At 47.0% G+C, this 14,727-nt stretch overlaps 1 protein-coding gene across 1 annotated transcript in view; it reads right to left on the bottom strand.

The window, feature by feature from the left end:
• Positions 1 to 14,727, bottom strand: part of LOC123770838 (carboxylic ester hydrolase) — a 116,848-nt gene that overhangs the window by 26,699 nt on the left and 75,422 nt on the right. The window contains exon 3 of the mRNA XM_045763013.2: positions 7,233 to 7,397. Coding sequence (XP_045618969.2) covers positions 7,233 to 7,397 — 165 coding nt within the window. The remainder of the gene's footprint in view (positions 1 to 7,232; positions 7,398 to 14,727) is intronic.

Here is a 14,727-nt window from a genome sequence, read left to right as displayed (position 1 = left end):
TACCTGGTTAAATGATGAAACGTTTTACAAGGATTGCTCTACCGAGACTTATTCCTCAACACATTCTTATATCCTCATATATTGAAGCTTTCACAAGTATCTCCAGGCTGGATGTAACTTGCACCAAGGAATTCGTGCTTACACAAAGGCTTAAATATGTACCATATATTCAGTATAAGGATGACACAAGATATGTACAAACAACCACAGCTCTTGTTTATTCTATAAGTAAGCATCGGCCTACGGTGCTTACATATAAAAATAAATAACCAGAGACTCCTGCCAAGAACTGCTAAGGATTATATTGCGTGTTATATGTACCCACAGTTTTCACACCTTCCCCCCCCCCCTCCCCCACCTTCACAAACCTCTAAAGTTAAACAAAATATATGTTTCAGTTCCTAGTCTAACACTTAAAAAATTATAATCGAGGAACACTTATTATTATAAACTCCAATCTTAATCAAATATTTAATAAATGTTTCTGATTAGCAACAACGGATTATAATCCACAAAATAATATTACTAAAGAGCAAATATTAATTAAATTCTAAGTTGCACTTAGTTTTAATAAATTACAAAAAATTGGTCTTGTAAATCAAAATTTAATTATTTATTTTTTAAAACTTTAAATGAAAATTTTAACATTCTTACTTTTTATCTTCCCGATCAAGAGGATTACCATTATCTACTCACACCCTCATTATTTGTATTTCCTCAGGATTCTTTAGTCATTCCTTTTGATTTTCATATTTCCTATTCCTGATTTTTTAAGACGGAATATTCGTTTGATTGACTTATTTATAGCTTCGCTTGCTTCAAACAAAATTGTTGGTTTCATTTAATACTATATTAATTTTAACATTTAATTAAAGTTTTTTTTCTCTACATTATACCATTATACTCTAAATAATGAAAACTCCTCCCCAAGAATTATTCCTATTATTTGTGATGTAAACTATAGATGTACTATCCATGTCAATAGAGTTTCTTTTTTCTTATTTGCCATACTGGATGAGGGTTACAGATTATACACTAATGTTCTGACTCTCTAATTAAAAACAGTATTACTATATATATATATATATATATATATATATATATATATATATATATATATATATATATATTTATATATATATATATATATATATATATATATATATATATATATATATATATATATATATATATATATATAATATTTATTATAAGGGTGAGAACTAACCATGGGAGTGAAGACTAACCACGGCGGGGAAGACTATCCACGGGAGTGAAGACTAACCACGGCGGGGAAGACTATCCACGGGAGTGAAGACTAACCACGGCGGGGAAGACTATCCACGGGAGTGAAGACTAACCACGGCGGGGAAGACTATCCACGGGAGTGAAGACTAACCACGGCGGGGAAGACTATCCACGGGAGTGAAGACTATCCACGGCGGGGAAGACTATCCACGGGGGTGAAGACTAACCACGGCGGGGAAGACTATCCACGGGGGTGAAGACTAACCACGGCGGGGAAGACTAACCACGGCGGGGAAGACTATCCACGGCGGGGAAGACTATCCACGGGAGTGAAGACTAACCACGGCGGGGAAGACTAACCACGGGAGTGAAGACTAACCACGGCGGGGAAGACTATCCACGGGAGTGAAGACTAACCACGGCGGGGAAGACTATCCACGGGAGTGAAGACTAACCACGGCGGGGAAGACTAACCACGGCGGGGAAGACTATCCACGGGAGTGAGGACTAACCACGGCGGGGAAGACTAACCACGGCGGGGAAGACTATCCACGGCGGGGAAGACAATCCACGGGAGTGAAGACTAACCACGGCGGGGAAGACTATCCACGGCGGGGAAGACTATCCACGGCGGGGAAGACTATCCACGGCGGGGAAGACTATCCACGGGAGTGAAGACTAACCACGGCGGGGAAGACTATCCACGGCGGGGAAGACTATCCACGGGAGTGAAGACTAACCACGGCGGGGAAGACTATCCACGGCGGGGAAGACTATCCACGGGAGTGAAGACTAACCACGGCGGGGAAGACTATCCACGGGGGTGAAGACTAACCACGGCGGGGAAGACTATCCACGGGGGTGAAGACTAACCACGGCGGGGAAGACTAACCACGGGAGTGAAGACTAACCACGGCGGGGAAGACTATCCACGGCGGGGAAGACTATCCACGGCGGGGAAGACTATCCACGGGAGTGAAGACTAACCACGGCGGGGAAGACTAACCACGGCGGGGAAGACTAACCACGGGAGTGAAGACTAACCACGGCGGGGAAGACTATCCACGGGGGTGAAGACTAACCACGGCGGGGAAGACTATCCACGGGGGTGAAGACTAACCACGGCGGGGAAGACTATCCACGGGAGTGAAGACTAACCACGGCGGGGAAGACTATCCACGGCGGGGAAGACTATCCACGGGAGTGAAGACTAACCACGGCGGGGAAGACTATCCACGGGGGTGAAGACTAACCACGGCGGGGAAGACTAACCACGGGAGTGAAGACTAACCACGGCGGGGAAGACTATCCACGGCGGGGAAGACTATCCACGGGAGTGAAGACTAACCACGGCGGGGAAGACTATCCACGGGGGTGAAGACTAACCACGGCGGGGAAGACTATCCACGGCGGGGAAGACTAACCACGGCGGGGAAGACTATCCACGGGGGTGAAGACTAACCACGGCGGGGAAGACTATCCACGGCGGGGAAGACTATCCACGGGAGTGAAGACTAACCACGGCGGGGAAGACTATCCACGGCGGGGAAGACTAACCACGGCGGGGAAGACTATCCACGGGGGTGAAGACTAACCACGGCGGGGAAGACTATCCACGGGAGTGAAGACTAACCACGGCGGGGAAGACTATCCACGGCGGGGAAGACTATCCACGGCGGGGAAGACTATCCACGGGAGTGAAGACTAACCACGGCGGGGAAGACTATCCACGGGAGTGAAGACTATCCACGGCGGGGAAGACTAACCACGGCGGGGAAGACTATCCACGGGGGTGAAGACTAACCACGGCGGGGAAGACTAACCACGGGAGTGAAGACTAACCACGGCGGGGAAGACTATCCACGGCGGGGAAGACTATCCACGGCGGGGAAGACTATCCACGGGAGTGAAGACTAACCACGGCGGGGAAGACTAACCACGGCGGGGAAGACTAACCACGGGAGTGAAGACTAACCACGGCGGGGAAGACTATCCACGGGGGTGAAGACTAACCACGGCGGGGAAGACTATCCACGGGGGTGAAGACTAACCACGGCGGGGAAGACTATCCACGGGAGTGAAGACTAACCACGGCGGGGAAGACTATCCACGGCGGGGAAGACTATCCACGGGAGTGAAGACTAACCACGGCGGGGAAGACTATCCACGGGGGTGAAGACTAACCACGGCGGGGAAGACTAACCACGGGAGTGAAGACTAACCACGGCGGGGAAGACTATCCACGGCGGGGAAGACTATCCACGGGAGTGAAGACTAACCACGGCGGGGAAGACTATCCACGGGGGTGAAGACTAACCACGGCGGGGAAGACTATCCACGGCGGGGAAGACTAACCACGGCGGGGAAGACTATCCACGGGGGTGAAGACTAACCACGGCGGGGAAGACTATCCACGGCGGGGAAGACTATCCACGGGAGTGAAGACTAACCACGGCGGGGAAGACTATCCACGGCGGGGAAGACTAACCACGGCGGGGAAGACTATCCACGGGGGTGAAGACTAACCACGGCGGGGAAGACTATCCACGGGAGTGAAGACTAACCACGGCGGGGAAGACTATCCACGGCGGGGAAGACTATCCACGGCGGGGAAGACTATCCACGGGAGTGAAGACTAACCACGGCGGGGAAGACTATCCACGGGAGTGAAGACTATCCACGGCGGGGAAGACTAACCACGGCGGGGAAGACTATCCACGGGGGTGAAGACTAACCACGGCGGGGAAGACTATCCACGGGGGTGAAGACTAACCACGGCGGGGAAGACTATCCACGGCGGGGAAGACTATCCACGGGAGTGAAGATTATCCACGGCGGGGAAGACTATCCACGGGAGTGAAGACTAACCACGGCGGGGAAGACTATCCACGGCGGGGAAGACTATCCACGGGAGTGAAGACTATCCACGGCGGGGAAGACTATCCACGGGAGTGAAGACTAACCACGGCGGGGAAGACTATCCACGGGAGTGAAGACTATCCACGGCGGGGAAGACTATCCACGGGAGTGAAGACTAACCACGGCGGGGAAGACTATCCACGGCGGGGAAGACTATCCACGGGAGTGAAGACTATCCACGGCGGGGAAGACTATCCACGGGAGTGAAGACTAACCACGGCGGGGAAGACTATCCACGGGGGTGAAGACTATCCACGGCGGGGAAGACTATCCACGGCGGGGAAGACTATCCACGGGAGTGAAGACTATCCACGGCGGGGAAGACTATCCACGGGAGTGAAGACTAACCACGGCGGGGAAGACTATCCACGGGAGTGAAGACTATCCACGGCGGGGAAGACTAACCACGGGAGTGAAGACTAACCACGGCGGGGAAGACTATCCACGGGGGTGAAGACTATCCACGGCGGGGAAGACTATCCACGGCGGGGAAGACTATCCACGGGAGTGAAGACTATCCACGGCGGGGAAGACTATCCACGGGAGTGAAGACTATCCACGGCGGGGAAGACTAACCACGGGAGTGAAGACTAACCACGGCGGGGAAGACTATCCACGGGGGTGAAGACTATCCACGGCGGGGAAGACTATCCACGGCGGGGAAGACTATCCACGGGAGTGAAGACTATCCACGGCGGGGAAGACTATCCACGGGAGTGAAGACTATCCACGGCGGGGAAGACTAACCACGGGAGTGAAGACTAACCACGGCGGGGAAGACTATCCACGGGGGTGAAGACTATCCACGGCGGGGAAGACTATCCACGGCGGGGAAGACTATCCACGGGAGTGAAGACTAACCACGGCGGGGAAGACTATCCACGGCGGGGAAGACTATCCACGGGAGTGAAGACTATCCACGGCGGGGAAGACTATCCACGGGAGTGAAGACTATCCACGGCGGGGAAGACTATCCACGGCGGGGAAGACTAACCACGGGAGTGAAGACTATCCACGGCGGGGAAGACTATCCACGGGAGTGAAGACTATCCACGGCGGGGAAGACTATCCACGGGAGTGAAGACTAACCACGGCGGGGAAGACTATCCACGGGAGTGAAGACTAACCACGGCGGGGAAGACTATCCACGGGAGTGAAGACTAACCACGGCGGGGAAGACTATCCACGGGGGTGAAGACTATCCACGGCGGGGAAGACTAACCACGGGAGTGAAGACTAACCACGGCGGGGAAGACTAACCACGGCGGGGAAGACTATCCACGGCGGGGAAGACTATCCACGGGAGTGAAGACTATCCACGGCGGGGAAGACTATCCACGGCGGGGAAGACTATCCACGGGAGTGAAGACTAACCACGGGGGTGAAGACTAACCACGGCGGGGAAGACTAACCACGGCGGGGAAGACTAACCACGGGAGTGAAGACTAACCACGGGGGTGAAGACTAACCACGGCGGGGAAGACTATCCACGGCGGGGAAGACTATCCACGGCGGGGAAGACTATCCACGGGGGTGAAGACTATCCACGGCGGGGAAGACTAACCACGGCGGGGAAGACTATCCACGGCGGGGAAGACTATCCACGGGAGTGAAGACTATCCACGGGAGTGAAGACTATCCACGGCGGGGAAGACTATCCACGGGAGTGAAGACTATCCACGGGATTGAAGACTATCCACGGCGGGGAAGACTAACCACGGTGGGGAAGACTATCCACGGGGGTGAAGACTAACCACGGCGGGGAAGACTAACCACGGGAGTGAAGACTAACCACGGCGGGGAAGACTATCCACGGCGGGGAAGACTATCCACGGCGGGGAAGACTATCCACGGCGGGGAAGACTATCCACGGGGGTGAAGACTATCCACGAGGATGTAGACTAACCACGGGGGTGAAGACTAACCACGGCGGGGAAGACTATCCACGGGAGTGAAGACTAACCACGGCGGGGAAGACTAACCACGGGGGTGAAGACTAACCACGGGGGTGAAGACTAACCACGGTGGGGAAGACTAACCACGGGGAAGAAGACTAACCACGGGGGTGAAGACTAACCACGGGGGTGAAGACTATCCACGGGGGTGAAGACTAACCATGGGAGTGAAGACTATCCACGGGGGTGAAGACTATCCACGGGGGTGAAGACTAACCATGGGAGTGACGACTAACCACGGGGGTGAAGACTAACCATGGGAGTGACGACTAACCACGGGGATGAAGACTAACCACGGGGGTGAAGACTAACCACGGGGGTGAAGACTAACCACGGGAGAGAAGACTAACCACGGGGGTGAAGACTAACCACGGGGGTGAAGACTAACCACGGGAGTGAAGACTAACCACGGGGGTGAAGACTAACCACGGGGGTGAAGACTAACCACGGGAGTAAAGACTAACCACGGGAGTAAAGACTAACCACGGGGGTGAAGACTAACCACGGGAGTGAAGACTAACCACGGGAGTGAAGACTATCCACGGGAGTGAAGACTATCCACGGGAGTAAAGACTAACCACGGGAGTAAAGACTAACCACGGGAGTGAAGACTATCCACGGGAGTAAAGACTAACCACGGGGGTGAAGACTAACAACGGGAGTAAAGACTAACCACGGGGGTGAAGACTAACCACGGGAGTAAAGACTAACCACGGGAGTAAAGACTAACCACATTAGTGAAGACTAACCTCGGTGGTGAAGATTAACCGTAGAAGTGAAGACTAATCACGGGAGTGTAGACTAACTATGGTAGTGCAGACTTCCCAGAGAAATGTAGACTTCCCAGAGTAGTGTAAACTAACTAGAGAGTAGTAGACTAACCACGGGGGTGAAAACTAACCACGGGAGTGTAGACTTACTTGAGTAGTGTAAACTAACCAGAGAGGTGTAGACTAACCACTGGGGTAAAGACTAAACCTTGCATTTCATACTAACCATGGTAGTGTAGACTACCCAGAGTAGTGTAGACTACCCAGAGTAGTGTAGACTACCCAGAGTAGTGTATACTAGCCAGAGTAGTGTGGACTAACTAGAGAGTTGTGAACTAACCGCGGGTCTGAAGACGTTGAGGTAGAGGCAGTCCTCGGAGCCATGTATCTGCTCTGGTGTAAGACGTTCTCCAAGAGAGGCTGTGCCAAAGGGCACCTGGAGGCACGGCTCGGGCATGTGGGTCCCGTCCCTCACCCCGTCCCACGCCTCGGGCGCCACCGGGTCCTGCAGAGCAAAGGAAATCCATTCAAATATATGCGGTTCAATTCTGGAAGATTAAAGAATTATCGTCTTATTTGAGAGGAAGTTTCTTAGGTTTGGATTCTGTAGGTTAGAGGAAGCTAAACAAATAACATATGGTCAATAATGTATTAATATGGGTTGACGAATTGATTGGATTCAATGTTGCTTGATTGAGGGTGTTAAGTTTGTCAACATATCCACTACACATCGTGAAACTTTGTCAGTCTTCATACTGGTATATATGTCGTAGTCTCGCCTATAATGAACGTACCATATATACACTCTCACATGGTTGTACTCACCTAATTGTACTCACTTAGTTATACACTTATAGTTGTATTTGCAGGTGATGAGCCATGACTCTTGTGTCCCGCCTCTCAGCTCTTAAACAACTGGAATACTGGTTCCGGTGCCTATATATTAGACCGTATCAACACATAAAATAGTGTATGAAGTCTTCCGCCAACACTTCAGTTCTCAGCCCATTACACTTGTACACTACTCTGACACTGAACAACAAAGTTTCAAATGTCTCTATTGGTCATTAGGGTACAGTACTTTGTATCAACTTATGCCCAATTGTTCGTGTATTACCCCTGCTAAATAGTATCTCTGACTGCTTTGTCAATTCGCCTGAGTATTTTGTATGGGCTAATCATATCTCCCAAATTTCCTCTCCCTCCCAGTGACGTGAGGTTTAACATCTGTGATCTTTCCTTGCAGCACATATATCTCAGCTTTGAGACTAACTTGGTGACATACCTTCGAAATTTCTCCAGCTTCATTCTGTGCTTAACGATATAAGGACTCCTGGCTGGTGTCGCATATTCCAGAACTGGTCTGACATAAGTAATAAAGAAGATTGTTAAAAACTTTTTGTTCAGATTCCTAAAGACAGTTGTTATATTATTCAACTCTGTGTGCATCTGATAAAATTCTTTTGATGTGGGCTTCTGGTGACAGGTTGATGAAGGCTTCTAGTGACAAATTGATGTGGGCTTCTGGTGACAGGTTGATGAAGGCTTCTAGTGACAAATTGATGTGGGCTTCAGGTGGCAGGTTGACGTGGGCTTCTGGTGTCAGGTTAATGTGGGGCTTCTAGTGGGTGATTGATGTGGGTTTCTGGTGTAAGTTTCATGTGGGCGTTGGTAGCAGAATGACATGGGCTTCTAGTGTCAGGTTGATGTGGGCTTCTGGTGTCAGGTTGGTGTGGGCTTCGAGTGGCATGTTGAGATTGGCTTCTGGTGTCAAGTTAATGAGTAGAAACTATGAAGATCGCATAGCATAGCGTAGCATGTTCGCAAAGACAAATCTAAAAAGTTTTTTCCGTTATATCGAACAAAGGTTAGGGGTAAGGATAGATCCATTATAAACTGAGACAGGTCAGATAACTGATAAAGAGGAAAAGATGAGTAGTATTTTTAATAAATATTTTATCTCTGTATTTACTAAAGAAGAACTGAACAATATGCCTTCACCTGAACAAGTCTATGTAGGTGGGGACAGGTTGACTAGTTTAGCAGTTACCATGGTGGATATTATTAAACAAATAGTGAAACTCAAGCCAAACAAATCCCCAGGGCCGGACGAAGTCTTTGCCAGGGATGCTAAAGGAATGCAAAGAAGAGCTTTGCGAGCCATTGTCCACCATATGTAATAAAGAATTAGAGTCAGGCAGAGTGCCAGACCCGTGGAAGATTGTTAATGTGGTACCAATTTTCAAGAAAGGAGACAGATCAATTGCATCAAACTATCGGCCAATTAACTTAACATTTATTGTGGGAAAATTGTTAGAATCGTTAATAGAGTCGCTATTTGTCTTCATCTTGAAAAACATAGATTAATAAATGATGCAAAACATGGTTTTACTAACGACCGTTCATGTTTAACAAATTTGAAATCATTCTATTCCGGCATAGTTGAGGCAGTTGATAATCGAAATGTTTGGGGCATTTTGTTCCTTGATTTTAGCAAAGTTTTTGATACAGTTCCACATGAACGATTCAATAAAAAAAATAGAGGGTCACGGTATTGGAGGTTGCTTGCGTCAAACTGTCGACTAAATAGCTTATCGTCTAATGTGGGAAAGTTACTTGAATCGATAACTGCAAATACCATGCGTCATCATCTTGAAAACATATATATAAATATTAATGTAAATGTTCATTTGTTCAAAATCGCTAATCTCCGAAAGTTCTCCGCCGATTGCTTTGAATTTTTCACACAACGTTCCATTCGCATTCGAGCGGGATTTTATATCGATGTCACGTCTGTGACGGGAAAAAACATATTTTTTTTTTAAACTCTGTCTGTTATGTGTTTTTCATGTGAGGCAAATCTTCGAAACCTCTTTACCAATTGCTCTGAAATTTTAACACAACGTTGCATTCGATTCGGCACGTGTTTTTATATACTTACTATATAGATGCCACACCTGTGACAGGTAAAAACATGTTTTTCTGGAAAAACATTGCCATCTGTTGGACGTAAGAGCAACATACTCTGTAATCACAGAAAGTTCTACAACGACTGCTTTAAAATTTTGACACAACAATGCATTCAAATAGGTACATGTTTTTTATACGTACTATATAGATGAAACACCCGTGACAGGTAAAAACATGCTTTTTTTGAAAAAACTGCGCCATCTGTTGCACGTAATTGCTACACATGCTATACTAAATATGTTACAATTCCATTTCAGTTTTTCTGATAGCATTGATAAATTGAATTTTTATAGATTTAGATTTATTTTCATTTTGATTTAATTATTTTGTGTGACATTACGCTGGAATTGAGCAGTGTAGTTTACCATACCGTTCATTTTGTAAGTACAGATGCCGCACCTCTGACAGGTAAAACATTCATTTTTTTTAAGAAACAGCCCCATCTGTTGCACATAAGAGCAACACATGCTACACTAAATATGTTACGATTCCATTTCAATGATTCTGAATGTATTGACAAATTGAATTTCCATAGATTTCGATATATTTTCATTTTGATTTAATTATTTTGTGTGACATTGCATTGGAATTGAGCTGTGTTGTTTACCACACCGCTAATTTCAGGAGTACTAGTATAGATGCCACACCTGTGACAAGTAAAAACATGTTTTTGTTTTTTAAACAGTGCCATCCATTGCATGTAAGAGCAACACACGCTATACTAAATATGCTACGATTCCATTTCAGTGTTTCTGATTCAATAGATAAAATTATTTTTCATAGATTTTGATTTATTTTCATTTTGATTTAATTATTTTGTCTGACATTGTGTTGGAATTGAGCTGTGTTCTTTACCATACCGTTCATATTGTGTGTAAAGTTTATTTTTTATTTTTTCATTGTTTTTCATTTCGTTCTTTTTAACAGTTTTCCTTATATTTCAGTGATGAGAACATCAGATCATTTGATGTTCCCAATTTCCTGATGGGAATATCAGATCAGTTGGGAATGCATCGAACGAGGGAGTCGGGAATGGTGGGAATGACGAGGGGATGGGAGTGGGGGATGGTGGGGAGGACGAGGGGACAGGGAAGAGGGGGAATGGTAGGGAGGAAGAGGGGGATGGGGAAGTGGAAGATGGTGGGGATGATGAGGGGATGGTGAAGTGGGGAATGGTTAGAATGACGGGGGGAGACGCTTGGGGTGGGGGGGGGATGGTGGGGAGGACAATGGGACCGGGGAATGGTGGGGATGACGAGGGAACCGGGGAGTGGGAAATGGTTGGGAGGACGAGAGGACGGGGGAGTGAGGAATGGCTGGGAGGACGAGAGGGATGGGGGAGGGAGGGGGGAATTGTGGGGAGGACTGGGAGACTGGGAAAGGTTGCTGTGGCTCAGCAATGCACATGTTTTGCTGAGCCACAGCATCGCGTCGTCGGGTACAGCTAATCTATATAAATAAAAAGGTAAATGTTCGTTTGTTCAAAATTGCTAATCTCCGTAAGTTCTTCACCGATTGTTTTGAAATTTTCACACACTGTTCCATTCACATCCGGGCGTGTTTTATATACACACTATAAAGATGTCACGACTGTGACGGGGAAAAAACGTGTTTTTTTTTTTAACTCTGCTTTTCAAGTATTTTTCATGTGAGTGAAATCTTCGAAACCTCTTTACCGATTGCTTTAAAATTTTGACACAACGTTGCATTAGAATAGGTGCATGTTTTTATATACCTACTATAAACATGCGTCACAAGTGACAGGAAAAAACATGCTTTTTTGAAAAACAGCGCCACGGGAGCACACACTGCAATATCCGAACGTTCTTCACCGTTGCTTTGAAATTTTGACACAATGATCCATCCGAATAAAAGCGTGTTTTTATATACCTACTATATTGATGACACCTCTGACAGGTAAAAACATGCGTTTTTTTTAAACAGTGTTGCACGTTGCACGTAAAAGAAACACACGCTATACTAAATATGTTACGATTCCATTTCAAGGTTTCCGATTGCATAGATAAATTGAATTCATAGATTTTGATTTATTTTAAATTTTATTTAATTATTTTGTGTGACATTGCATTGGAATTGAGCTATGTTGTTCACCATACTGTTCATTTTGTGAATATAGTTTATTTTTAATTTTTTCATTTCTTTTTTTAACTGTTCTACTTATTTTTCAGTGATGGGAACATCAGATCATTTGATGCTCCCATTTTTCTTATGGGAATGCATCGGACGAGAGAGTGGGGAATGGTGGGGAGGACGATGGGACGGGAGTGGGGAATGGTGTGGAGGACGATGGGACGGGAGTGGGGAATGGTGGGGAGGACGATGGGACAGGAGTGGGGAATGGTGGGGAGGACGATGGGAGTGGGGAATGGTGGGGAGGACGATGGGACGGGAGTGGGAAATGGTGGGGAGGACGATGGGATGGGAGTGGGGAATGGTGGGGAGGACGATGGGACGGGAGTGGGGAATGGTGGGGAGGACGAGAGTGGGGGATGGTTGGGAGGACGAGCAGACAGGGGAGTGGAGGATGTTGGGGACGAGGGGACAGGGGAGTGGAGAATGGTGGGGAGGACAAGGGAACCGGGAAGTGGGGGAGGATGAGTGGACGGGGAAAGGGGGTAATGGTAGAGAGGACGAGGGGACTGGGGAGTGTGGCATGGTGAGGAGGATGAGGGGTTGTGGGAATGGAGAATGGTGGGGTGGACAAGGGGACAGTCGAGTGGGGGATGGTGGGGATGATGAGGGGATGGGAGAGTGGGTAATGGTGGGGATGATGAGGGGACAGGGAAGTTGGGTATGGTGGGGATGACGAGGGGTCAGGGGAATGGTGGTGAAAACGAGGGGACGGGGAATGGGGAATGATTGGGAGGACGAGGAAACGAGGGAGGGGGAGGGATGGTGGGAAGGACAGGAGGACAGGGGAGGGATGCTGTGGCTCAGCAATGCTCATGCGTTACTGAGCAACAGTAACGCGTGGGCGGGTACAGCTAGTAAAATAATAAATGATTCCCAACATGGTTTTACAAATGGTCGTTCATGTTTAACAAATTTCCTATCATTTTATTCCAGCATAGTTGAGGCAGTTCATAGTTGTAAGTTTTGTGATGTTGTGTACCTTGACTTTAGCGAAGCTTTTGATACAGTACCACATGAAAGACTGATTAAAAAGTTAGAGGCTCATGTATTGGGGGCGCCATATTAAGTTGGATTAGGGCATGGTTGTACCAGAGGAAACAAAGGGTTAGTATCAATGGGGGTTAGGTCAGTGTGGGAAAATGTTGTAAGTAGAGTGCTTCAAGGCTCTGTCCTTGGACCTCTGTTATTCATAATATATACACATGATTTAGATTCAGGTTTGAGCAGCAATATTTGCTTATTTGCCGATGATACAAAAATCGGGTAGGTAGTAAACACGGAAAAAGATTCACTATCACTTCAAAACTATCTAAATAAGGTTTTGAAATGGTCAAAAGATTGGCAGATGCAGTTTAATGCTGACAAATTTAAGGTTTTGAGGCTTGGTGATGATGATAGTTACAAGTTACGACCTAGATGGTGTTGAGATTGCGAAGTCAGTTTGTGAAAGGGATCTGGGAGTTATGATTAGTAAGAATTTAAAACCAGAAAATCAATGCACAAATGTTTGAAATAAGGAAAATAGGACACAAGGATTTATTAATAGAACCGTTAGTAATAAGACACCTGGTGTTGTTCTTCAGTTATATCTTTAGCTCTGGTTCTGGTTAGGCCCCATTTAGATTATGCAGTTCAGTTTTGATCGCCATACTACAGAATGGATATAAATTTACTAGAAAGCGTCCAGCATAGGATGACAAAGTTAATCCCTCCAAATTAGAAACCTGTCATATGAAGAAAGATTGACAAAGCTTAAATTATATTCTCTAGAAAGGCAAAGAATTAGGTATAACATGATAGAGGTGCTCAAGTTTATGAATGGACATACCAGAAGGGATATTAATAGGGTATTAAAAGTATCAACACACGACAGAACACGAAACTATGTGAATAAATTAGATAAGTTTAGATTCAAGAAAGACCATGGGTAAATGGTTCGGTAACAGGGTTATTGATTTGTGGAACCAGTTACCGCATAACGTGGTGGAGGTGGGGTCCCTTGATTGTTTCAAGTGTGGGTTGAGCATGTATATGAGTGGGATTGGGTGGTTATAAATAGGAGCGGCATCGTATTGGCCAATAAATCTTCTGCAGTTACCTTTATTATTATGTTATTTTGTTCCTGTAGCAAGTTGGCATGGGCTTCTGGTAGCAGGTTGACATGGACTTCTGGTGTCAGGTTAGATGTGGGCTTCTGTAGTCAGGTGTTGTGGGCTTCTTTAGTCAGGTGTTGTGGGCTTCTGTAGTCAGGTTGTTGTGGGCTTCTTTAGTCAGGTTGTTGTGGGCTTCTTTAGTCAGGTTGTTGTGGGCTTCTTTAGTCAGGTTGTTGTGGGCTTCTTTAGTCAGGTTGTTGTGGGCTTCTTTAATCAGGTTGTTGTGGGCTTCTGTAGTCAGGTTGTTGTGGGCTTCTGTAGTCAGGTTGTTGTGGGCTTCTGTAGTCAGGTTGTTGTGGGCTTCTGTAGTCAGGTTGTTGTGGGCTTCTTTAGTCAGGTTGTTGTGGGCTTCTGTAGTCAGGTTGTTGTGGGCTTCTGTAGTCAGGTTGTTGTGGGCTTCTGTAGTCAGGTTGTTGTGGGCTTCTGTAGTCAGGTTGTTGTGGGCTTCTGTAGTCAGGTTGTTGTGGGCTTCTTTAGTCAGGTTGTTGTGGGCTTCATTAGTCAGGTTGTTGTGGGCTTCATTAGTCAGGTTGTTGTGGGCTTCATTAGTCAGGTTGT

This window comes from Procambarus clarkii, chromosome 56, assembly GCF_040958095.1.
Source record: "Procambarus clarkii isolate CNS0578487 chromosome 56, FALCON_Pclarkii_2.0, whole genome shotgun sequence".
NCBI lineage: Eukaryota > Metazoa > Arthropoda > Malacostraca > Decapoda > Cambaridae > Procambarus > Procambarus clarkii.
The sequence above is the reverse complement of the archived record's forward strand: the minus strand, read 5'-3'. Positions and strand labels throughout refer to the sequence as shown.